At 40.1% G+C, this 27,049-nt stretch overlaps 1 protein-coding gene across 1 annotated transcript in view; it reads left to right on the top strand.

Moving 5' to 3' along the window:
• The first annotated feature begins 716 nt into the window (after positions 1–716).
• The window catches only part of trpa1b (transient receptor potential cation channel, subfamily A, member 1b), a 38,977-nt gene continuing 12,644 nt past the window's right edge, over positions 717–27,049 (top strand). The window contains exons 1-17 of the mRNA XM_041814677.1: positions 717–812; positions 1,207–1,369; positions 1,546–1,721; positions 4,327–4,434; positions 4,611–4,719; positions 6,664–6,809; positions 11,015–11,151; positions 14,088–14,136; positions 16,318–16,417; positions 16,510–16,610; positions 17,089–17,264; positions 19,353–19,517; positions 20,434–20,548; positions 20,772–20,938; positions 24,355–24,445; positions 24,575–24,634; positions 24,728–24,820. Of these exons, the coding sequence (XP_041670611.1) occupies positions 717–812; positions 1,207–1,369; positions 1,546–1,721; positions 4,327–4,434; positions 4,611–4,719; positions 6,664–6,809; positions 11,015–11,151; positions 14,088–14,136; positions 16,318–16,417; positions 16,510–16,610; positions 17,089–17,264; positions 19,353–19,517; positions 20,434–20,548; positions 20,772–20,938; positions 24,355–24,445; positions 24,575–24,634; positions 24,728–24,820 (2,052 nt within the window). The remainder of the gene's footprint in view (positions 813–1,206; positions 1,370–1,545; positions 1,722–4,326; positions 4,435–4,610; positions 4,720–6,663; positions 6,810–11,014; positions 11,152–14,087; positions 14,137–16,317; positions 16,418–16,509; positions 16,611–17,088; positions 17,265–19,352; positions 19,518–20,433; positions 20,549–20,771; positions 20,939–24,354; positions 24,446–24,574; positions 24,635–24,727; positions 24,821–27,049) is intronic.

The raw sequence follows: 27,049 nt of genomic DNA on the forward strand, positions 1-27,049 counted from the left end.
TTGATTTCTTATCTCAGGAGAGTCATACTGCTTACCTTAAAGGAGCCGGCACAGGATTGAGCCTCCCAAGGACCTCCATCCTGGTTGACTGAGCTGTAAGATATTGCTTAAACAAACATGAAAAATAGTAAATTTCAGGAGTAACTGGGTCGAGTTTGTCGCTATTATGAGCTGAAAAATCAACTTAAGCAGTCACATTACAAACAGAATGAGAGGTGCTCTGTGAGGTTGAGGGAATCCCAAAGAGAATTCATCTCTTATTTGGCCTTTCGATGTGAGTCGTCCCACGTGCGGTATAACAATTACAAGGTCTTTTCCCAATCTCGCTCGCACAGGATCGCCTGAGGACACCTGGGACCGACTCGAACAAGCCCCCCCCCCCCCCCCCCAGCTGCGACGCAGATAATTGCTTTCTTCAACAGAGGGGCTTCAACCTCCAAACACTCGGCAGATGTGAATGCCCTTCCGGGTAAAGACAAAGTCATCTGTATCCCCTCGTGAACAGAGCGGCGTACAGTAGCTTAGGGCGTTATCTTTAAAATCCTTCAGCTTGTAATGCAGGATTTATGAACCAAGTTATGTGACTTCCTTTAAAATATGGTGGATTTTCTTCCTCTTTTTTGTGTGTTGCCGCCTGCGTACAGATCTCTCCATCCTTTGCCGTCACCCTTCATGTGGGAACTCACGGTCCATCTCCACTGAGTGCCACCTGAGTGATGAACTTCAGCAGGGAGGTGGCCCGGCAAACCAGTTGTTATACGTATGTGATAGAGGATGAAGATCCAGCCCTGGCAAGCCTTAACGTATTTGAGGTGAGGCTGACACCAAACGAAATAGTAAACAGAGACTCCTTTGAAAGGAGGTGTATCAATAAAGATGTGTTTTTCAACCGTTAAAGTCTAAAATAAGAATTTTAGGATGAGGCCTCCAGCTTATGCAACACCCAAGCTGTAATCCCCACCTTGTGTAACCTGAGGTCATAATAAAGAGCTGAAGAGACCTTAAGGGAACTGTCATATTGTATAATAATCTTACATAAGTTAGAGGTGCTAGCCTCTGATTGCTATAGCCAGGAATGAACAGACATTACATCCTGTGTGCTATTGCAGCAGAACAAGGCAAAAACAGCGTTTGAGGCTGTAAATCTAACATCTGCTGTAAAATCTGATGACGCTCTATCACATGACATTCTACGTGACTGTCTAGTTGGCCGAGAAGGGCGACCTGGCCCTTCTGGAGAACCTGGTCAGGAAGAGCCCAGAGGTTCTGAAGGAGAAAGATGAATTAGGAGCCAGTCCGCTTCATCACGCTGCCGCAGGGGGCTACATCAACCTCATCCACTTCATCACCAATGTCATCGACGCACCAGGTAGGCACGCCTCTGTCATCTATCACATGTCGCACTCTGGCGTTGGTAGAATAAATGCATTGTGGATCAACATATAAATAGCTCTATAAAGACGACTGTTTGATCATGACATTACAAATGCAATGCTATCTACATGCTTTTGTGTGCATATGCATGCATTTTTATATTCTTCCCAGAGAGGAACAGCTGTGATGACCAGGGCAACATGCCGCTGCACTGGGCAGTGGAGAAGAACAGGACAGAGAGCTGCAGGGCTCTGCTGGAGCTGGGGGTCGACCCCAACATCCTGAACACGGCCCTCCTGTCCCCTCTGCATCTGGCTGTCAGCCTGGGACACAACGGCCTGGTGGAGGTGAGGGACACAGAAACTGTCCTGAAATAATTCATATGAGGTGGATTTTATCCAGGGTTTTTGTCTTACAAAGATCAGACATAAATGGAACACACTGTAACATTTCACATTTTCAAAGACAGGAAAGCAATACCTAATAATCTTTATAACAGTCTTTAAAAAATCTAGACTAAAAATTTGCACCTTAATTTTAGGGATTGTACAAGAACTTAAGAGTAGAGTGAAGAAGTTTTACTGGAGGCTAACCTTTTAGGTTAAGATTTATTTTTTAGAATTTACTTCATTCATCCATTTCTACACTCTGTTTTTGAACTTACCTGAACAGAGGAAAAAATAAATGAAAGAATAAACAGATATACAGTCATGGACAAAAGTATTGGCACACCTGAAATTTTCCAGAAAATACACCATTTCTCCCAGAAATTGTTGCAATTACAAATAGTTTTGGTATACATGTGTTTATTGTCTTTATGTTCATTGGAACAACACAAAGAATCTGAAAAAAAAAGACAAAATCTACATAATTTTACACAAAACTCAAAAAATTGGCCGGACAAAATTATTGGCACCCTCAACTTAAAATTTGGTTGCACACCCTTGGAAAAATTTAACTGAAACCAATTTCTTCTTATAACCATCGACAAGCTTCTTACACCTCTCAACTGGAATTTTGAACCGCTCTTCTATGCAGACTGCTCCAGGTCTCTCAGATTTGAAGGGTGCCTTCTTGCAACAGCAGTTTTAAGATCTCTCTATAGGTGTTCAGTGGTATGTTTGACTGTAGGTACTGTGGTCTTTTCTTTGTAGGCCTCATTCTGTTTTCTGTAAACAGTAGGATGACCTGCTTTTATGAAAAGCTCTACCTTAGTCTCATCTGTCCACAAAATGTTCCCGAGAAGGATTGAGGCTTACTCAGGTACATTTTTGCAAACTCCAGTCTGGCTTTTTTATGTCTCTTTGTCAGCAGTGGGGTTGTCCTCGGTCTCCTGCCATAGCGCTTCATCTCATTCAGATGACCACGTATGGTCCCAGCTGACACTTTTGCACCCTGAGTCTGCAGGACAGCCTGAATTTGTGTGGAAGTTGACTGACGATGTTTATCCACCATTCCAACTATCCTGCGTTGCATTCTTTTGTCCATTTTTCTCTTCCGTCCACGTTTAGGGAGATTAGCCACAGCTCCATGGGTTATAAACTTCTTGATTATATTACACACAGTGGACAAAGGAATTTCTAGCTCTCTGGAGATGGTCTTGTAACCTTGAAATTGTTCATATTTTTCCATAATTTTGCTTCTTAAGTCCTCAGACAATTCTGGGCTCTTCTTTCTCTTCTCCATGCTTGGTGTGACACACACAGGCACACAACACAAATGCTGAGTCAACTTTTAGACATTCTAACTGGCTTCAGGTGTGATTTCTAGATTGCCAGCACCTGTTACTGCCTCAGGTGAGTTTAAATGAGCATCACATGTTTGAAATAAAATGATTTACCCACAGTTTTAAAAGGGTGCCAGTAATTTTGTCCAGCCCAATTTTTGAGTTTTGTGTAAAATTATGTCAATATTGGCTTTTTTCTTCTTTTTTTGTGTTATTCAAATGCACATAAAGGAAATAAACATGTTTATACCAAAACATATACAACTGCAACAATTTCTGGGAGAAATGGTGCATTTTCTGGAAAAATACCAGGGGTGACAATACTTTCATCCATGACTGTATATGAATACCCCTGTCTTAACCTCCTAAGCCCCTGCATGTACATACAAGGATGTTACAGTTTGGCTTTCCAACAATTTAATAAGAATTTCTGGTTTTTAGAAGTTTTGAGATATTCTTTTATAAATTCCACTGAAGCGTTTGTGATCTACTTAAAATATGGGAAGAATTTGCTGTAAAGCTATCAGGGATTTTCAGAGTAAAAGAAGGGAATTTATTTGGACATTTGAGGGAAGTTGCTTGGGAATTTTAAAGCATTTTCATTGTAAATTTTGGGAATAAGTTTGTATCATTCATGCAGGTTTTGGGGGATACTTGCTTTTTTAAAAATTAATTTATCAATTTGTTTTTTGGCAGGTTCAAGGCTATCCAGAAAATTTGCTTGGATGTTTAGGGAGATTTCTTTTTTTTTTTTTTAAGACATTTTCCGGCATTTTTATGGAAATTTGGGAAGGAATCTGTAATTTTTTTTGTCCATATTGTCCATCTTCTAACCTACATGGTTTTTTGATGCCTTTCAAATCGTGCTTTAGTTCTTATTTTACTACATTTGTTTCCTTATAAATGAAAGATAGCAGTGTTATAAAGGGATAAAATAATAACAAAGGTATTATCACATCACATCTTTATCAGTGCATGAACTTGTCACTTCAAGTAACAACTTTACTCCAAAGTGAACTGACAGCTCTTTACATATCAGACAACAAAAACCTGACTGGACTGTCTACTTGGGAAGACCTTGTCCTGTCGTCCCGTGGTGTTTGGCTGTTTTCCACAAACTGACTCAGAAACAGTGTGTGGGGGATAAAGGAGGACACAGGGGTGTATGTAAAAGAGAGCTGAGGACAGAAAGTGGATGGACTGTGAAAGTTTTTATCTCCCCACAGCTGCTGCTGACCTACAACGCCACAGACTGTAATCTGCAGGGAGACCTTGGGAACACCCCGTTGATTCTGGCCTGCTCCATCAATAACTGCGAGGCTCTCAGCATATTGGTTTGTACAGAAGTGATGCATTCACGCTCATGTATTCTCTCTGCCTACCTGTATAGGAGAGCTGTCCAGCTGTACAGGAGAGATTATGTAGCTGTTCTTTATGGTGGCAGCTTTGTCTCTGACAAAGAATTGTCTCTGTTTGTCTTTCTCTCCATTCATTCTCCTCTCTGTCAAAGATAGCGCATGGAGCGCGCCTCTGCCAGCAGAACAAGCTCGGCCATTTCCCCGTCCACGCTGCTGCCTTTGCAGGATCAAAAAAAGCCATGGAGGTGATCCTGAAGGCCGGTATGACAACAGGAAGCATCTGTCATAAAAGAAAATGAGAGTGCTGACAAAAATGAAGAAGTTATAACAAGGCCACACAGCACATCACTCTGATAGATAACAAGAACAATCCCCTCAGCAGCAAGGGAGCAGAAAAGCCTCCGTACACAGGCCAGATGCTGCAGACTGACAGCGTGTTTATCCACAGTGGGAGGTCTGTTTGGTAAATGTTGTGTTGTTGGAGGACCGTTTAGTCAAAGCACTAAATGTTTAGGAGTTTTCTGGGATTGCTCAGCTAGGGAATTAGTGTGGAGCCCACTGTGAATAGACACGGGTACATTATGAACGCCTTCATAATGAGGTCAGAGGAGGAAGGTTCGAAAAGAACATGATGATTAAATTACCTGGAGCTTTTCAGCTTTCAAAGAGCACAGACTAGTGAGCTGGGAAACCTCTTTCATGAGCAGAGAAGAATAAAATGCAGCTATCAGAGAGATTTTTAGTAGATGTTGCACTCTGGATTCAGATATGCATGCATAGATTCTGTTTTTATATCTTTGAAGGACTTTAGATGACACTCCGTCTTTGTTTGGGAAGTCAGTTGGTTTTTCTTGAGACACACACCTATTTTGCTCCTGGACACAGCATCCTAGATGAAGGACCATCTCTCCTCATGCAGAGGCAGTGCTAACATTTGGAGATGGAGGAATCTGCTAGAGGCTGCACAGCAGCGCAGGGGTTAGCACTGTTGCCTCACAGTTAGAAGGTTCCTAGTTCAATTCCCAGATTCCTGACTCTGTGCGGAGTTTGCATGTTCTCCCTGTGCACACGTGGGTTCTCTCCTGGTAGACATGCTCAGTGGGTTAACTGGGGACTCTAAATTGGGCATAGGTGTGAATGTGAGCATACCTGGTTGTCTGCCTCTATATGTCAGCCCAGTGATTGACCAGTCCAGGGTGTACCCTGCCTCTCACCCAATGACAGCTGAGATAGGCTCCAGCCCCCCGTGACCCCCAATGGGATAAGCGTTAAAGAAAATGGATAGATGGAATCTGCTTGAAAAACTCATGAATGAAATATGTTTAGATCCTCTAAGTCAGTCTTTTATCCTTAGGGTCCCCCTACTCATATCAGAGAGAAGCTAAGCCCCCCTTGAATGACAAAATCCCAACATAATAGGCCTTAATAAACTTATCCCTGACAAAAGATCCATGAATAAACTATCTATTATTATAATGGTTTATAATAGATAGGGCCTCTCTAGAAAAGAAAAGAGGAAAAAAAAACAAAATTCTCAAGTTTAAAGGGCCATTAGAGTTGTAAATGTATTTGAACCAAAAGATAGAATTACTGAGACTATAATGTCGAAAAATTGAAATTTCATACAGTTTTCAGTTTGGCTTCCCGTAAATGTTTTACCTTGCACCGTTGTAAAGTTAAAGTCGTCAAAATTAAAGACATTTTCAACTTTGAAATTCCATTTCTTTTCTTGTAAATTTCTGACTTTTTAAATTCTAAAAATTGGAGATTGATTTTTCGTAAATACATGACTTTACAATCTTAAAAAAAAAAAAAGAAATTCCAATATTTTGCACAAAGATCAACAGACTCTCTCATCTTATTATTATTCTAATAATGGTTAAAAATATATTTTTATGTACATCTAATTTTGACAACAACAGAGCAGACAGGGTCCCACGACCCCCCTGAGATCTTTACCCCCACCCCCTAAGGGTTCCCGGACCCCAGGTTGGGAACCACTGCTCCAAAAGACACATTAACAAACCAAAGAAAGTCGCTTCCCATCCTAATGTGAACACAGAGCTGAGAACAACAAACCCAGAGGGATCCAACCTCTTATTTTATCTAATGATATTCAGGATATCTACTATATTGATGCTGAAAATGTTGCTTACTACACCAAGTGTGTTGTGTTAAACTGTTGATGTAATCTTGTGCTGGCAGGTGAGAAGACTGGCCACCAAATTGAAGGTCATATCAACTACTTAGACAAGTCGAGGAGTAGCCCCCTCCATCTGGCCGTACGTGGGGGGAACACTGAAACCATCCAACTCTGCATCAGTATGGGAGCAAAAATTGACCAACAACAGGTACTGACATCTACGTCTCTATAACCAGATTCTGCACATTAAAACATATTTCATGTGTAGGAGGAAGAGTGTTCTCAGAAGGTGCCAGCTTTCTTTATTTGTATACAGAAGAGTGTTTTCAGATAGCTTTTCTGTGCTCTTTGGTTGATTAAAGAAGGAGTCTGTGGGTTGTGGTTCGATTTGGGACGACTTTTTATACTAAAGAATCGATGCATAGGCACCAGGATGTTCTAGGGTTAGAGTGCAAGCTGGAATGCATCCTGTAGTCCAGGGGTCATCAAGTACATTAACACGAGGGCCAGATGTAGTCCTGACAGAGACTCTGGGGGCCGGACTTTCAAATAAACATACATAAGATAGATATTTTGATCTGATTCACATATTATCGTGTTAGTATTTTATTTCTTTTAAAATGCAGGACATTTTTAGGCATTGCCTGTAGGATCTATCCATATTATCTATAACAGAAGGAGACGGCCCGCCCACAGAGTTGGCTGAAAATCCCAGTGAATGGGGCCTCCCCAGTAGCAGTTGCACCAGTAACTCATTTTTTGCCTCTTTAAAACCAATTTTTGCCACTTTTTCTTTGCCTGACTATTTTTGCTATACTTTTGCCACTTGTACCCCATTTTTAAATACTTTCTGTCCATTTTTACCTTTCTAACCAACTATTTGCCATTCTTTCCCCTCTTTTGAACCACTTTTCCTGCATGTTTTATCCCCACATGCCACTCTTTTATCCAGTTTTTGCAACTTTTTAGCTATTTTGCCCCTTTTTAACACATTTTCATTATTTTTTGCACCATTTTTCTGCTTAAACCAATTTTTATGCCTTTTGCCCCTTTTTTTCCTCTTTTACCATTTTTTTTGCCACATTTGAACCTCTTTTCCTTCCATTTTTGTCCATTTGTGAAACTCCACAACCCCACTTTGACACTTATCACCCATTTTGACACTCTCTAACCCATTTTCAACACTTTATTTGGTATTTTTTACAACGCTTCTGCCAGTCCTAACCCTTTTTTGATATTTGCTAAAAACAGATCAAATGTCATGTCATCAGCTTTTAATATATAACTATTTTTGGTATGGATTTAACAGCTGCAGACATTTTTAGCCAAAAGATAACCCTAAAACCCCAACATCTTCTTTTCTTCTTTTTTTCTGAATTTACTGATCTTCTGAGGGCCAGACAGGAAGCTTTGGGGGGCCTGATATGGCCCTCAGGCCGCCAGTTGATGATCAGTGCTATAATCCTTTGGCAATGCTGTACAACAGTGTTAATTTTGGCAGCTATTTTTAATACTAGATTTAGTCTTTAGACGAAATGACTTTTAGTTTTAGTCCCATTTTACTAATTTCAGCCCTTTTTAGTCTTAGTTTAGTTTTAATCCATAAAAAGTCCTCACATTTTAGTCTTTACTTTCAGTCCAAGCATTTATTCTCTTGCCTAAATCTGGTACCAGATCATGAGAGTGTGTTCTGTGCTTTCTGCCAAACCTGGGGTCCCTGCTTTCTACAGCTGAGAGTCAGAATAGATACAGCTGCATTGTTTTTGACAGATTTCCTACCAGTAGAGAAATATCATTGATTTAGAATGTCCGACAAAAACCTACATTACATTTTAGTCTAGTTTTAGTCATCTTGATGAAAACTAAATTTACTTTTTGTCAGTTTTAGCCATCACAGACCTTTTTTTTTGTAATCTTTGTCTAGTTTTTGTCATGGAATTAAAGGCTGTCGAAAGTTTTAGTCGACAAAATTCACACTGCTGTACAACTTTGTAGCCCTTTATTGATGCGTATAATCATAGAGTGAGACCGACACTCAGGTCAAAGTCGTTTCATTTTCACCCATTTCAATTCACTAAAGTTGGTTATTCAACTATAAACTATGATGTACAAACTTTAAAGTAAAAAATGGTGCAGTAATGCTTGACTGTACATTTTAACCTCCAAAGCCAGTGAATTCGGAGATCGTTGACGTCTTGACTTCAAGGAATGGATATAAAAAATATCTGTACACATGGAATCATACAGGTTTCTGTGAGTCTGTGTTTGTAGTTCAAGGAGTTTTGGCCAGCCAATTATCAGCAGGTTTCATTGTTTGTCAGAATAAAGGTATGGAGAGCATGAGCATGAAAATGTTTTCAGCTGTACTGACATAACAGTAACATACAACAGCATCTGCTCTTCTTAGAAGGCTTTCCACCACATTTTGGAGTGTTTCTGTGGGAATTTGAGTCCAGTCATTCTGTAGAGCATTAACGAGGTCAGCCTGGATGAGAAAGCCTGGCTCTCCATCCCAGTTCATCACAAATATGCTCAGTGGGGTTGAGGTCAGAGCAGTCAAGTTCTTCCACACCAAACTCATCATACCATGTCTTTATAGTCTTTGCTTTGTGCACGGGCACAGTCATGTTGGAATAGATAAGGCCTTCCCTAAACTGTTGCCATACAGTTGGAAGCATAGCATTGTCCAAAATGTTAAGACTGGCCTTCAGTGGAGATAAGGGGCCCAGCCCAGACCCTGAAAACAGCCCCATTCTGTTATCCCTCTTGGACCCAGCCTTCACAGTTAGCACAATGCAGGAAACATTCTCCCATCTGCCAAACCCATTGCTCAAAGCCATTATTCACTGCTCCACAGTCCAGTGGTGGTGTGCTTTACAGCACTCCATCCATGGCATGTGAGGTTTGTTATGAAGCTGCTCAGCCATAGAGACCAATTCCATGAAACTCCCATCACACCGTTTTTGTGCTAACGTTAGTGCCAGGGGAAGCTCAGGCCTCTTCAGCTATGGAGTCAGCAGATCGTTGCCAACAGTTACCCACCCTTAGCAGTCATTGACCCACTCTGTGATTGGTCTGCTTTCGTAGCTGAGCTGCTGTTGTTCCTAAATGCTTCCACTTTCTAATATCACTCACAACTGACTGAGGAAAATCCAGGCGGGATAAAATATCACAGTTTGCAAACGTGGCACTTGAAGTCACTGACTTCAAAACGACCCACTTAGTATCACTATCGAGTGCATGCCCAGGGCCTGATTTTAAACACCTGTGGCAATGGGTCTAATTGAAACACCTGGATTCAATAATTAACAGGTGTGGCCAAATACTTTTGTCCATAGACAGTTAACATTTTGCTAACAATCTGCTCTAATGCCAAGGTTTCAACTTTAGCAATGAATGTTGTTGATGCTTAGTTGCAGAAGTTTTATTCTAGCCTCTTATTGTTTATGGAAAACTGTGGTCACTAGAAACAGATGATGATGTTAATACTGGAGACATGTGGAAAGGGAAATTTGGCTTCACTTTGGACCTGATTATAGCCGCTTCTCAAGTCTTGCCCAATCTTAAATCGTTCCTTGCTAACCACTGGCTGCTCTTGAATCCCTGAAAGGGAAGCCTTTTCTCAGAGACATGTATTTCATGTGCGACATATCAGTCAACAGCCAGGTGGATTGAGAGATAAACAAAAAAAAGCCCCTATGCAAATGTCTAAATGTGATGAATTTGTCAGGAATCCCAGAGCTTCATTTGGTTATTTACCACTGATTTCCCTAGCACTCTTGACATTTTAGCACCTGGAAGCTACAGCTTACATCCTCTGCTAATAAAGAACCATCTGCACATGCAAGCTTTGACATATTTGCATTATTTATTTTGGTCTCAATGCTATTTGCCTACACCTGTTCAGCATTTCCCTGGCAAAGGGTCCTGGTCTCTACTGTTAGAGCATGTCAGTCTTCTCACAACCATCTGGCAGAGATTGTTACTTCCAGGCCTGGGGTAGTAGCCAGAGCTGCAGCAGGAGTAGTGAGTACAGTAATGGCTCCGGTTGGCTAAATTGATACAAATTACCTTCACTTACACAGTGGAGCTGAGTGGAGCGATCACTGGCCTCCCCCTCTGCCAGTCCTGGTTATCTCATTAAGGGCTTGTGTTACATCCCCAGTGTTCAGCCTCTAAGTCTAGGAGATACTCCACTAATGTTACACAGGGGAAGTGTACAATATGTATGTGTGTAAGTGAGTACTATGAAAAGCCAGCCTGCATACTAATTCATGTTCTGCTCTGTCTAACTCAGTCTGTCACAGTGTCTCTGCATGGAGCCGACATAATCATGTTTGAAGAGCTTGTGAATATTCATTGTGTTTGTTCATTATTCATCCCTCGTAATGTTTCCATGTTTGCTGGATCCAGAATGACAGGTCCACGCCGCTTCATTTGGCCTGCACCCAGGGTGCTACTGAGGTAGTCAAACTGATGCTGTCCTCCATTGACCAAGTGGAAGATGTCATTAACCTGACTGATGGGGCATGTCAGACCCCCCTACACAGGTGGGCTCACCCTATCCTTCCCCCTCACTCTCAGACTACTTCATTCAGTCTGTCTGTGTTTATCTGTTGACATTACTATCCTGTTTCTATCACTCCTTTCTGATGTATGTGTTAATATTACAATGCAATGATATGAGGCACCTCTTTTATTTATCGATTAATGTATGTGTTTTTTTAATGTCAGCACCTTTTTGTTTCCTTGCAACTATATTAGTGCTTTCACAGTTACTAATAGCTAACAAATTATCTGTTTTTCATCTAGCTCTTATTTTTCCCTGACCGATATTTTTAATATTTTCATCATCAACTAAGAATAAATTAGCAGTTATTCATCTTTCATTCCTCAGGTTTTCTCTATTAACAATGGCTGCCTTTTCCTTTTTATCAACAGTCAAAGGTCACATATTTTACCCCTTTAAGACAACTTTATATTGGTCTCAGGGGTCCCCAAAACATGTCTGTAAAGTTTGTTGCTGAAAAACACTCCAGTGTTTTGTATGTCTAAACACCCCTCTGTTTTAGTCCTGCTGGTGAATGTCACAACTTGTCCATGAGAGCGTTTTGGAGTTGTTGGATTGTCTATTTGATGAGTTTGATGAGGGATAGCCAGAAATACCGGAGGTCTCCATAGCGTTAGCTGAGCAGCTGGCATATCAGCCCCCCAGATCTAGAAACAGCTGCACCGACAACTAAAGGAAACAAACCTATTACTAAGACTATAGGGATTATGGCTAAAATGTTGAAGTATCCCTTTAAAGAAGAGCTGATACACAATGGTAAAAATGGACCTGTCCCTTCTTTTTTGTTGTTGCTATCAAAATCAAAATGAGCTAATATTTTTCATGAACTGTCTCAGTTTCTGATAAGTTGTTTGTGTTCTGTTGAGGATGTAAAATGGGTTTATGAGATATGCAAATTATTTCATTCTGTTTGATTTAACATTCTATACAGCGCCCTAACTTTTTTGGAATTGGCTTTGGAGTAGGATCTTTGTTTGTTCTGCTTTTGTTCTCTGGTGGCAAACTTTTTTTTTTGCATTCATCAAGGGTTAACAGGTAGCACATTCCTCATTCTTCTTCATTTGTTCCCAAGTATCCATGTAAACATTGGACCCAGTGGTCAGTGGTTAACCAACAGTTTGTCATTTGTTCCTTCTTTGTGCAATAATTATGCCAGGTCTGTTCTCACACTAGTGGTTAACCAGTAGTTAACTGTGCTAACTAATGTAAATGTGAATTTATATGACAACAGTTCATTATAGCATAATGGATAGACGCTGAGGAACTCCTCATCAGAGTGTTAAACTACAGAATTTCCCTTTATAGATCGATTACAGGAGCTTCTGCTCGGTTCTACTGGAATAAATGAGGGACAAAAGAGGAACTACTAATTAGTCGTGTAAGTTCATGATTATTTATGAGGGAGCAAATGAGGAACAAGTTTAACAGTATTCACCAGTTAACCAGAAGTTCCATCAGATTAAGTTGCCTCCTGGTAATTTTATCTTATAGTTAACTAAGCTGTGGCTCTGATTTATTCCTGATTCAATTCAGAGTAACTCTCCTTTCCTCGACTGTTCTCTATTATCTGACAATTAGCCACTCCTTCACATTTGATAAGGCGATACTCAGTATACATACAGTGCTTTGAAAGAAAAGAATTTGCCCTCTTTCTTCACTCTTGGAGTCATTTTGGTTGGCCGACCACTCCTGGGAAGGTTCACCACTGTTCCCAGTTTTCTCCATTTGTGGATAATGGCTCTGACTGTGGTTCACTGGAGTCCCAAAGACTTGGAAATGTCTTTGTAACCTTTTCCAGACCGATAGATTTCAGTCACTTTGTTTCTCATTTGTTCTTGAATTTCTTCGGATCGTAGCATTTCGCGTTTCTTTCTGAGATCTTGACCTACTTCATTTTTTCTGACAGCTTCTATTTAAGTGATTTCTTCATTCAACAAATCTGGCGGTAATCAGGCCTGGGTGTGGCCAGTGAAACTGAACTTAGCTTTCCAAGAACTGTGATTAATCACAGTTAACTCATGATTTAACAAGGGGGGCAATTACTTTTTCACACAGGGCCAGATAGGTTTGGATTTTTTTCCCCTTAATAAATAAAATCATCATTTAGAAACAGCTTTTTGTATTTATTTGGGTTTTCTTTGTGAGATATTAAAATTGGTTTGATGATCTGAAACATTTAAATGTGATCAATATGCAAAGAAATCAAGAATCAGAAAGGGGGCAAATGCTTTTTCACAGCACTGTACCTGTTAACTTAAAGTTCTTATTTTGTTTCTTTTATATAAATAAGCTTATTTAAAATGTACACCACAGCATTTGTGGAGATTTGTATCTGTGGTTACTCCAAACTGCTTGCTCATGCTATGGTAAGACCAATCTATCTGCACAATATCAGTGCTTTGACAAACAAGAGGGGCAGATATATAAATCCCTTGGGTATGACAAGCCAAATAACTTTTTAATTAGGAGCCAAACAATGATATGAATATTAAGCTTTGCTTCCAACTATCCAAGAGCTAAGAGCCTCACAGTATGACCTGATTGGGGTATTTCTATGTAACATTACAGTGCTCTTATCTTTTACCAGCTAAAACCATCATCAGTGATTTTTATATTTCAAGATTATCGAGCCCCTGCAGACCATTATTCCACCATGGAAACAGCAGTTGTGTGATTGCATTAAATCTCCATCATTCTGCAGTGTGCAAACAGAATACCTGTTATCAAAAGGCATCCTTGAAATGAGCCAGTCTGTCTACTAGACAGCAGATAGTGATCTGTTTGTAATATCTTGCACTGACTAGGCAGAATTATAATTGGATAGCCCTTATTTAACATCTGATGGCAGTTGAGGCCTTTGCTCACAAACCACATGTTGTGTGGCTGGTTTTACAACAACTCTATTTACCTTTCCAGGGCTACAATATTTGACCACACGGAGCTGGCAGAGTACCTAATTTCATTGGTAAATAAGGCAAACACACTCACAAACACACCTCACAGCTGTCAAGGACATGGCATGCCCACCTTCAGTGTCAGTGGGGTGGGGTTTTAATCTATTGCCATAAGCACCAGATCCACATCTAAACAATGCTTGCAGTTTCGGCTTGATGAATGTTTTAGACGCTGCCCATCCAAACAGACCATCTGCCAGCATCTTTATTAAGATAATGTGCTGCTGGAAAATACCCTGTAGTTATGTTTAATCTCTTGTCAGCTTATTTTGTGAGCAAACACTGCAACAGGTAATAAACTCTGAGTGTGTTGAATTAGAAATGACAACTTGGCGAGCTAAGTTAAAGCTGAGGCTAAAGGTCAAAGAGGTAAAGTTAATATCCTCATTACTAAATGATTCATAGCTGTAGACTCATCAGTGTAAGATAACAGTGTTTTTTGTTCTTACATCACATTGTTTGGCTTACATCAGGGTAAGTCAGAATATTTGTATGGCTAACTCTAACACAAGCTTTAACTTTAGCTGAGGTACCTCCATTAGTATACCATAGATGTTTATACTTAGATGCTGCGTTCGTGCCTTTTAGATGCGTCATGTGGGCGCTTTTTGCAAGAGGAACAATTGCAGCTGATAAAGAACGTAAGTCAATAGCTGGGTTTCCATTACAGTTTTTCGCAAAATAAAAGCGATATTTCTTAAATTTCGATTAAGTACAATTGCGCTTTGAATGCGTTTCCATTGAAGGGAGTTTTGGGCATAGGCCTTGCAATTCTTGTAAAATCTCATCTTGCATGAATCTGCTGCAGGGAAGCTTGACACTTAAAACCTGTTGCGTGTTGGTATGGTTTTGGTTACATGTACGGTGGTTGCCTTGATCATTTTGAACGAAAGGTGAAGGCAACAGATGATAGTTCAGAGGTAAAGTCTGGCAAAAGCCACGTATAAGGGTAGAAGTATGATGTTAAGAAAAGTCTCATCTCTTCTTCTGTCTACACGTACCGCGCCATGTTGTCTTGGAGTGACTGGCCATGTGACACCGTACGTCACGTCCCGTGACTTGTAAATGCGGAAAAAGTGTTTCCATTACACTTTTGCGATATATTTCAACACCGATACACCTGAAAAACCTCCTCATGAAAGCGTAAAAACTTTTTAGCGATATTTTAGGTTTTTTTCAAAATTCAGGTGTTTCCATTACCAGTTTTTTATTGCGCTTTGTAGATTTTGCGCATTTCCAAGTGTAATGGAAACCCAGCTAATGACAGTGGGAGGTCTACTCAAAAACAAAAATGCTCTTAAAGGGATATTTCAGGATTTTTTGAAGTTGGGTGGTACGAGGTGCTTGGTTATCGTAGTGGCGTTAGCCTCCAGTGAATTCTGTAAAAGTTGCTCCTGTGGTTATTATGCGGCATAGTGGCTATAGATGGGAACATTTTATTTGTGTTACTACTTCTAAAACATGTCTACACATAATCTAATCCCAGATTTGACCTTTGACCTTTTTGTTTTATTTACAAAATGCTTCTTCATCTGTAATGTTTGCAATGTAGTTATTTTATAGATGCAACTGCTAAACATTGTTTAAGACTAAAATTGAACTAAAAAACATTAAAACTGGAAATATGTTGTACTGGCCAAGTAGGACACTTCCTTTCTGAGATATACTGCGTCCCAGATGAACGGTCTGTGAGAGTGGTCATTGCAGATGGATGGTCTGCATCCAGACTTTTGGGAAAAATTAAGTCCTTTGTACGTTTTTGCAACAGTGCACAGGCGAGCCGACATATTTTCTTGGCCCATTTTTACATAAAACTCGCGGAGAGACTGTTCCTATCTACAGCCATTATGCCGCGGATCTCTCTGAGCTCGAAATAACCACAGGATCAACTTTCACAGAAATCACTAGAGGCTAATGCCACTCCTATAGCCAAGGACCTCATATGACCCAAATTCAAAAATCCAGAAATATCCCTTTAACATCTCTAATAACTATTAAAATGCATATTTAAATGGCCTGAAAATTACATTGAATTTCATTAATTTAACTCCTGTTTATTGAAAACTTTCGAACTGCAACTGGCCTGTAATATTTACTTCCAGTGTTGCTTGTTTCCCCATGGTTTATTTTGTTAGAAATAATTAAAGCAATGTGTGTTCAAACTGATGTGTTGATCAATGGTATCTCCTCAGGGTGCAGACCTTAATCGTATTGATTGTAAAGGGAACTCTCCCCTGCTGCTTGCTACAAGCTGTGGAGCGTGGAAAACAGTGACTCTGCTGCTTACAAAAGGTGAGCTACTGTACTGTAATTCAACAACAGTTACTCTCATTTAATTTATAAACTGCCTGATCATGTTGGTTGTGTGTTTTGTTGTCTTTAAGGGGCAAATATTAACGTGAAAGACAGATGTGGTTGTAACTTCCTTCACTTGGCCATCCTGCAGCCTAAAGGTCTGAAAAACCTCCCTGAAGAAGTACTACAGGTACCCTCAGATGAACCCCTGTCTGTGACTCATCAAATTTACTGCATGGTGTTAGACATAGACGTCATTAAGACTTGATTTTAATTGGAATATTGTCCTTGATCAACTAGCCTTGAGCTGAGTTGCACATATTCAAGGTCTGCTGATGAAGTTCATTATACTCTCAGTAAGCCTGATGATCCTTTAAACTGTGTAAGCTTTACCTAAAGCTACAATAATGCCTTTAAAATGAGCCACAGAGGATGGCTATTATTGACACTGGGTATAGAGTCCACCCATAACAGTGATTACACTACATTAGTATTTATATAATGTCTGTAGGCGTTTTTATGTGTGCCACTGCATTCATGGTTATATAATATGTATGCTGCATGTCTGCTGCAGGATACATCCTTTATGTTTTTACTTTATTAAATATGCATATATGATATAATATGATGCATGAATACATAAATGCATTAATGTTGTCTGACTTCAGCGTAACAGTGTGAAGGCATTGCTGAGCTGCGAGGATAACGAGGGCTGCACCCCGCTCCACTACGCGTGCAGACTAGGGATCCATGACTCAGTCAAGAACATGCTGGGCCTCTCGGGGCAGGTCGGCCTCGCATGCAAGTCCAAGGACAAGAAGTCTGCCCTGCACTTTGCTGCTCAGTGAGTTCGATTGGTCCCTTAAGGCATGACTTCACATACCATTGGACTAAATAACTCTGATCTGACCTAATCCTTTTTGCTCAAAGTTGCACAAACTTTCTTTGTTTGATCAAAGATTTGCAGGCAATGTCACTGCTTTTGACATTGACCAGTGTGGAATCAAGAGTATCTTCCTTGTTCCATTTAAATAGGTTCTGCTGATTATTTTAAGCTTCAGATTTCTTTTGCAGAAAGTGCCAGCCTTCAGTCCCTCAACAATACTTCCTGTAAATCTCACTAGGTTGCCATTAGAGCTTTAACCTCCTAAAACCCTGCATGCACATATGAGGACATTACATCTTGGCGCTCCTACAGCACAGTGATCATTTCTAACATTAGAGTTTTTAAGATAACTGTCTGGAATGAAGTTTGAATAATTCACTTAAAATACTGAGGGGATTTGTTATGACGCTTTTAGACATTTTTATGGATATTTTTGACCGTTTCTTTGGGAGTTTGTTGCCAAGAAATTTTTGAGTATTTGCATGACATCTGGAACTTTTCAGATGTTTCAGGGATTTTTTTTCTGGAAATTTTCAGGGATTTTGGAGAATTTTATTACAATTTTGGGGGGTATTTGCTTCGAATTTTTTGTTATTCTCAAGGAAAATTGGGAAGTTGATTTTTTTTTACTCTGGAAATTTGATTGTTAATTGGGAGGTAAAGCGTCTTTTGGAAATTTCCAGAAATCCCTGATTTTTATGGAATCTTAATATGTATGTATGTTTTGGGGAGTGTGTTGGCATTAAGATTTTTGGGAGTTTTTGAAACATTCCAGGAATTTACATGAAATTTTATTTGGGAAATTTTTATTAAAATTTAGGCTTTATGATAGAGTTTCACAGAAAGATTTTCAGGTATATTTATAGAAATTCAGGGTACTTTTCATGGGAAACCTGAAAATATGTTTAAGGTTTTTTCACAGAAAGTTTTAGTTGTTTCTATGAAATCTGGGGGAATTTATGTTGATATTAGACATTTATGGTCAAAATAAAATCCTGTTCAAAGACAAGGCTGAGCTTTTAAACTTATCAGGTCCTGATTGTTCCAGATAAGTGGAAGGAAACAAAAATACTTTGCAAACAAAAGCTCAGGTCTCAGGAGGTTAAAGTCACAAACAGCCGAATTCTGAAGGAAAATAAAGCAGCTGCACACGTCTTGCTTGTCTTAAAAATCCATTTTCATGAGCATCTTTAGATCCCCTTCAGTTATTCGTAAACAAGTGTTTATTATTGATCAGTGGCACCACAAGGGAATAAACTTTAATCAAAAGCAGCTTCACCGAGGATTTTGATTTACAATCTCACTAAAGCCATGACTTTTATCTTTATAATTGAACAATGGTCAAATGAAAAATGGACATCTAGCTTCATTTAAAACTGTTACCTCACCGCTGTTTTATCCAGTGAGCTCTACTCAGAAGCCTTTTCATGATTAATTGCCCTGACTTACCTATTATACAGTGACCCCGCTGGAATTGTCACAAGAATAGAAATCAATTAGCGAAGCTCATGTAAAGAAATGTTACTAATAGTGTGAAATGAGTGGACATTCAACATTATTGTTATTGATTTTTCTATCATGTACACCTCTTTCATTAGAGCTAGAGGGCAAATGAATGCCACGGTATGATCTCATGCTCTAACTCTTACAGACAGCTCATTCTGTCCCCACCCGTCCCACTGCACCGACACAAAGTACTGCTGACCTTCTTAAAAGGTTCACAGACAAAGAAAAATCACAGCACCAGCCAACGTGTCACTGATCTGATCCTGCAGTTTGCAACACCATTAGTCATTAACATTCCCAAACACTTCAAACCTATATTTTACCTGCAGGTTCAAGCCCTCCAACAGCAATCTTAAGTGTTTTTTAGCAAGACACTCAATCGCCAAGACGAGCTGTGCTGTAACTGCCCCCGGCCTCTGGCTTTGCTGTGCTGTGGGCTGTGCACAAAAAGCATTTCCATTTCAGGGATCAACAGATCATAACAGTGGGAAAAGTTGCCCTCAAAAACTAATGCTTCTCTTCACCCCTCTTTTCTTTGAGATACGGCCGCATCAATACGTGCCACAGGTTACTGGAGACCATCACCGACTCTCGGCTGCTAAATGAAGGTGATGAGCGAGGCCTGACTCCACTCCATTTGGCTTCAAAGGAGGGCCACACTAAAGTGGTGCAGCTGCTACTGCGCAAAGGAGCTCTCTTTCACTGGTACACTCAGACAAATGTGCATACAGGAAAACTGGTCCTTTTAATACTGCAAACACACAGATGAGTACACATAACCATGCAAAAGCACGGTCTATTTATGCTGCCACCTGCACACCTTAGGCTCTAACAAAGCCCTCAGACAAATTACTGCCATTCCCATGTTAGGTTTAATATGCAGTTATAATATTTTAGTCACAGTATGATATGAGTCCAAACATATGTCACAGCGTGTTACAATGTTGGAGATGAAATGCAAAATAATACAATACAGTACAAATGGATACGATACAACATGGTATGGCACAATAAGATACAGTACAATATGATTTAATACGATCTGGTAATGATTTTTTACCATTAAATAACATATAATCCCATACCATAACATACTGCCTCATTCTGTACTGCACCCTACAGTTCCATAGCTTACCGTACAGTATCATACCAAAACGTACCACCTCGTTCTGTTTACCACACCATACCACACCAAACCATACCATACCGTACCATACCATACCGTACTGTACCATACCAAACCATACCATACTGTACTGTAGCATATCGTACCATATCATACCATACCGTACCATACAGCGCTGTAACATACCATACTGTACTATACCCTACCAAACCATACAGTACCATACTATACCATACCATGCTATACCATACTATACTATACGGTACCTTTTCAATCCAAAGCGTATCAAATCGTACTGTACCATACTGTACAGTACCGTATAGTACTGAACTGTACCACACTATACATGCCACACCACACCATACCATACCAAATATTAACAAATAAAACAAAGCACTTCCTTGAATCAACTATTTTGTATTAACTGAAAAGTCTATACTGAACATTGTTTTTGTTTAAACTTTTTTGAATGTATGAATGTGTCTTTTTTTACAGCGATTACAAGGGCTGGACTTGCCTGCACCATGCTGCATCAGCAGGATACACAAAAACTATGGACATTCTCCTGTCAGCCAATCCAAAACTACTGGATAAAGTAGATGAGGATGGGGTATTAATCACTGTCTCTTTCAAATAAATCAATCTCATCTAAAATCCCTCCATTATTTCACATTTTTTGATGAGAGTTAGGAACTTGATTTTGTGGTTCATAAAATGCTACACAGAAAAAAGTAAGGAATCAGAGAATTTCAAAGTGTGACATAAATGATACAGTACTCTCTGTTTTACAGTAAATGCAGAGTATTCACTCCTGTTATGTAATATTTTCCTAGAACACTGCACTCCACGTCGCAGCGAGAGAGGGTCATGTGGCTGCAGTCCGGCTCATGCTTGGCCGTGGAGCAGAGATTGTCTTGAACAAGAATGACACGTCGTTTCTCCATGAAGCCGTGCAAAACGGGAGGAAAGACGTGGTGAACGCTGTGATTGACAGTGACAGGTATGAGACTGATGAAGGCTCAGTTCAGAGAGAGACAAATGAACCTTTTTAACATTGTTCACTGCAGGTTCTTTGATTTATGTGCCGGTATTGTAAGCTGTGAGCATTTCAAGGTTTGCCCTGTGAAAACTATAAAGCTTTAAAACATCAACTGTTCATCAGCTGAGAAAAAATGGATTGTATCTGCTTCAGGGCACAGTAGTTCCAGACAGTATTCTGGGTTTTTAAAGTGTTTATCTACTCTTGGATTTAGTGGTTGACATACAGCAAAGGAAGGCATTGCTAAGGGTCTCAAGGCAAAGAATGTGAGTCATCGACAGATCGTGAGTCCTCAAAGTTTGCCGTGTCAAGGACTCCCATTTAGCATTACTGTCTTGTCCTGCAAAGTTCTCAAATCACTTGTATTGTACGATGGTATACATCAAACACTAAAGATGCTTCGGTTTAATATGCCTTCCTTGTTTTTTTCCAATTGAAATGAATTAAATCATATTCATTCATTCATAAACTCATTTTTTTCATTTGATTAGATATGTTTTTTGTAAATACTGTGATTCTTCTTACATTTCTGTTTCCCTTTTTGTCCATACAGTAAATTTAGTATGCCTTTCAGAATTTTATTTTTTAGCTAAAAAGACTTTCACTGATGGGCTGCATGGCGGTGCAGGGGTTAGCGCTGTTGCCTCACAGCAAGAGGGTTGCTGGTTCGCTTCCGGTCAGGGCCTTTCTGTGTGGAGTTTGCATGTTCTCCCCGTGCATGCGTGGGTTCTCTCTGGGCACTCCAGCTTCCCCCCACCCCCAAAATCATGCTTGTTAGGTCAGTCTCTCTAAATTGGCCGTAGGTGTGCGTGTGAGCGTGCCTGGTTGTCTGTCTCTATATGTCAGCCCTGTGACTGACTGGCGACCAGTCCAGGGTGTACCCCGCCTCTGGCCCAATGACAGCTGGGATAGGCTCCAGCACCCCCCGTGACCCCTAACGTGATAAGCAGTACAGAAAATGGATGGATGGACTTTCATAGATAGTAGACACAAATTTCAACATACAGTGGTTGGTTACATACAAAAAGGGTCATGAAACATGTTTTAGGCTGATTTTTATTGTTGTTCCATTTGCCTCACGTTTCCTTCCTGTTTACCCTGACCTCTGTTGCACACCCATAACGATCCCCTGGGGGAAGGATCCCAGCCTTGCAAAACATTGATGTAGGGCAGTGGTTTTCTCTTTGGTGTTGCGAGACATTGAGAAGGGGCTGTCCAGATGCCTTAAAAAACACCCATTACACCAATATTTAACCCATTTCATCGCTTTTCCCCACCATTTTTTGTCAATTTTAAACACTATCCAACCTTTTTTCTGACTTTTTGCCACTTTTAAACTAATTTTACCCTTTTCCGCCTAGTGTTGACTCTGTTGACCTATAATAGCCACTCTTATCCACTTTTTACACCAATTTTTGCCAATTTAAACCACATTTCATAACTTATGGTACTTTTTGCCTATTTTTCTGCTTCAGTTAACTCATTTTTGCCAGTTTAAACCAATTTTGGCCACATTGTAATCCCTTCAACCACTTCTTATGCCTGTTTTTGCCGGTTTATCCCATTTTGCTACCATTTTATGTTCATTTTTTGCCACTTCTATCTAATTGTATCCACCTGTAGCCCATTTTTGATACGTTCAAAATCCCATTTCACTACCTTTTCCACTAATTTTGGCATTTTTAATCCATTTTGGACATTTTTTGTAACCTATTTTTATTCTTTTAAATTTAATTTACATTTTTAAGAAGGCTTTTTGGTACGGCATGAGAGAATTAAAAAAAAAAATTGATAAAAATTATTTTTCAAGTTAAATATAACATTTGGATATCACAGCTTAACTTTACAATGGTCTATCATTTTGCTGACTTTCATGGTCCCCGAGTTTGACTGGACCCCAGAAAGCCCCCCTCCCCCATCGATGGCCTTGTCTGTACATGACTGTTCTTCAATGTGCATGGCTGTGTTCAACCACCTTCAGGTAGAGTGGGGGTCCTGGTCTCCGACACCTTTATTTTGGGGGTCGCGGGCTGAAAAGGTTGAGAGCCACTGATCTAGGGTACATCAAAAATAAAATCAATAATGGAGATATGAAGATGAGTATTTAGAATGCAAATAAGATGCTCAGGGTTCATGAAAAAGCATCAAATTAGGGTGTGACAGTCCATAAATTTGAGTGGTAATTTGAGTGGTGTATTCTGTATTCAACACTGCTTTAGTGGTGGTTACAGTTGAGATCATCAGTTTGTTGAGCTAATATTGGACAGCTGATGATAAAACTAAATTTTAATTATGCAGAATACTAGCATGGTTGTCTGGTTGATGGTTATTTGTTTGGATGATTTGTTGGTATTTTCAGTGGAGGATTGTATCAGGCTGTTGTAAGCTGCTAAGTTATGGTAGCAGCTAATGTGCTAACAGGCTAACTTAGAGCTTCTTACTACTAACTTAGAGCTAACAGTGCTAATGTGAAGCTAGGTGCTGTTTTTTATGTGTTAAACATTGGTGTATATTGTGCAACTGACAGCACATGTAAGGAAAAACTCACAGCTTTTATTGTTTGTTTAAACAACTTACATAAAGACAAATTAAAGAAAGTCTTTGCTGTCATTCCCAGTCTGATCATGTGTAATATGTGTCAATCAGGCGGTAACAACTGACTCAGGTTTACTGTTGTACGGTTTTTACAGAAACATGTCTTCTCAGTCCTACATTAGTGCAAACATAAAACTTCATCACAGCGTTTCTTCTTTTGCTGTGAAATGTTGGTTGTTGGTCACAAGCCTGGTAGTTGTTTAAATGGCCAAAATTCTTGCTGACCGTTTTGGCTGGAGACAAAAATAAGTCTACCAAAAACTGGCCTGGAACCCTTGCTGTGTGCAAGCCCCTCAAGAAGCCCTAGTATTCTAGTTAAGTAAAGCTGTATCAAGATACCAAATCCATAAACAAGTGGATTCCTGTGACGTAAAATAGCATAAAAACAATTCATGGCAGAAGAACTGATACTGACACCTTTTACTTTAACATCACACCTGTACCGCTCACTCACAGTAGGTGTGTCCTTTAGTCATGTACTTATGTGTCTTTGTTATTGAAATGAAACTCTTTATATTATTTCCTTCGCCAGCTATGATTGTTCTTATTAAGCAAATGGAAAAGAGCCAAATATTAATCTTTGCTTGGAGGAATAGGAATCCTGACAGCTAAGTGTAAGCATCTTAATGTTTTATGTAAATTTGCTCATTTAAATTCTGGAAGAAGAATCGTGGATTGCTTTTTGCCAAAACTTCTTTCTTTAGACAACGAAAGGATTCCCTTAGGTTAAAAATGTTTGAATTGAATGCATACCATTGAGTTAAGTGTTTTTATTCTTACAGACTAGCTGAGGCTCTGAGACTGTTCATCCCCGGCTCCGGCCAGCGATGTCCTATCCTAGACATGATTGAATTTCTTCCTGAAACCTGCAAGGTAACGACTAAAAAGAGAACCATATAATTCAGAAATGTGTGCTTGCAGCAGTCCATTTAGAATAACCTTTTCTTTTGGATCTACACCTCTCATTCCTCTGTCACGGTGCCTCTCTGCTTTCTTTAACAGCACCTGTTGGACAGCTGTGTGAGGGAATCTGATCACGACCCCAACAGTCCGGACTATCATGTAATCCAGCCCCAAGCTGCACAGTCAGAAAATCACACTGATCTTTATTGTGCTCAGCAAACTCAACCTTTTTTTTTTTTTCATGTGATGTAGATCGAGTATGATTTCGGATTTCTCCAAGCTCCTCTGATCAGGGTGAAATCGTCTGACAAGACACAGAGAGTTCCTCCTCTGGCTGCTCTGAATGTAAGAAACTTTTAAAATCTTTGAAGAACTCTTTAGCCCAGAAGGATACTAAGAGGGAGCCATGTTCTATCTCATTCATGTTTTGTGCTATTTACTTGGATGGACCATGATTATTCTCTGCTATCAGTTGGGAGTTCAATGACTAAAGTGTTGTGGCCCTACCAGACATTTCCAGATCGGTCTGCTGCTCAGTGACCAACACATGGATTACTTCTAGTTTTGAACTGAGGGCTGTGTTCATTAAAGGGGACATATTTTACCCTATAAAGAAAAGTTTATATTGGTCTCAGAGGTCCCAAAAACATGACTGTGAAATTTGTTGCTGAAAAAACTCTCCAGTATTAGATTTTAGCAGGTCTAAAAAAAAACCTCTGTTTGAGCCCTTCTCAGAACGAGCTGTTTCTGTGTCTGTGGCTTTGAATGTTAATTAGCTGCCTGACTCCGCCCCTGACCACACCCCTCTCAGGAAATGGATGTGGCACTCCTGATGTTATAGACACATTTATCCTAAGTTAAGGAATCAAACTGGGATTCAAACCATCAATCTCCCAGACAAAAGTCAGCAGGGTAGCCCTCTGAGCTATCCAGCATCTCAGCTGGCAGCTGAGAGGATCAGAGGGGGAGCATGAAACTTTCTTCTCAGCAGGGAGGGCCAATCAAACCTGGGGACAGGTGCTTACCTCCCCATGTGACATCATAAGGGGAAATCTGAGAACAGCTTGTTTCAGCACACGTTTTCTGAAAGGTGAAGAAAGAGAGTGTGGAAGGGAATGTATTTTTCTGGTACTTGAGGGGATTGTGGACGGGCCAGGAGCACGTATTTTTGTTAGAAAAGCCTGAAAAAGTGATTTTTGGATAATATGTCCCATTTAAAAATGGCACACCAATTGGTATATTTACAAAACACTAGCTTGACAGTGTGGTTTCTCTGACGAGTTACATTTACGTTTTGTCTAAAGAAAATTTCTGTCAACACGGGATCGTTTTAGGAAATGACCACATAAGCACAGAACCACTGAACACCACTGAAAACGCTGTAGAACCTGAAACCTGAAACGCCAGATGGATTTGTTTCACACATTCATCTGGTAAATCTTCCATAGCCAGTATTTGGGAAAGGGCAGAACCTTTGAAAAAAAAAAACTCAGAGGGTGATTGGATGAACTTTCTGTCTGTCACATCTTGCAACAAAACACGTGACATCGAAGCCGCTAACGAGGGGGACGGCTAGGGAGGAGTAAACTCCATAGAGAACGGCATAATAAACCATGGCGACTGCAGACATGTCAGTACACGACTTTTGACATTTTTGAAAAGAAAACAACTCACTGCTGTTCTTTGTTCTTCTTTTATCTAAGAAATGTCATTAAGTTCTGATAAAACTGGCACTTTAGCAGCATCCACACCGATGTCTTCAGCCATAATTGCACCAGCCTCTTCTCACTTTTTGCTTACGTCATGACTCTGCCGTGCCCGAAAGTCCTGCTTCTTGTCGCTGATTGGTCCTATCACTTTCTAACCAGGCCAAAACGGTTCAGACGGGAGCTTTGCAAGATGGATTTGTCAGTGAGAAACACGGAAACGGGTAAATCCATCTGCTTTGCAGTTTTACAGGGCTTTACAGTGATGGAGAAAAGTTGTTAAAAGTGCCCCTTCCTGGTGTGAGCGATCCCAGAATGCTTCGAAAGTAGCTGGCAGGTCAAAACACAAAAAAGGGAACACCACTTCTCTCCCTCATTAGAAGAATTTCATAAACAAAGCTAAAGCGGATGCATTTACCCGTTTCCATGTTTCTCACTGGTGAATCCATCTTGTAAAACTCCCGTCTGAATCAGCGTCGAGGGGCAGTACTTTCAAGTGCGGTGGCATTGTGACAAAGACATTAGCGTGAATGTTGCATTAGCGTAAGTTTTATCAGAACTTGACAACATTTCTTTGTGAAAAGAAGAACAAAGAACAGCAGTGAGTTGTTTTCTTTTCAAAAATGCAAAAAGTCGTGTACTGACATGTTTACAGTCGTCATTGTTTGCGTTACGCAGCTCTCTATGGAGTTTGCGCGTCCGTAGGGGCACACCTCTGGTTGGGGCTATGATGTCACGTGTTGCGTTGCTCTGATTGGCCCGTAAAGATGTGACAGACAGAATGTTCATCCACTCAGCCTCCAAGTCTTTTTTTCAAAGGTTCTGCGCTTTCCCAAACGCCATCTGTAGAAGGTTTCCCAGATGGATG

This window comes from Cheilinus undulatus, linkage group 19 (assembly GCF_018320785.1).
Source record: "Cheilinus undulatus linkage group 19, ASM1832078v1, whole genome shotgun sequence".
In the NCBI taxonomy this organism is placed as follows: Eukaryota; Metazoa; Chordata; class Actinopteri; order Labriformes; family Labridae; genus Cheilinus; species Cheilinus undulatus.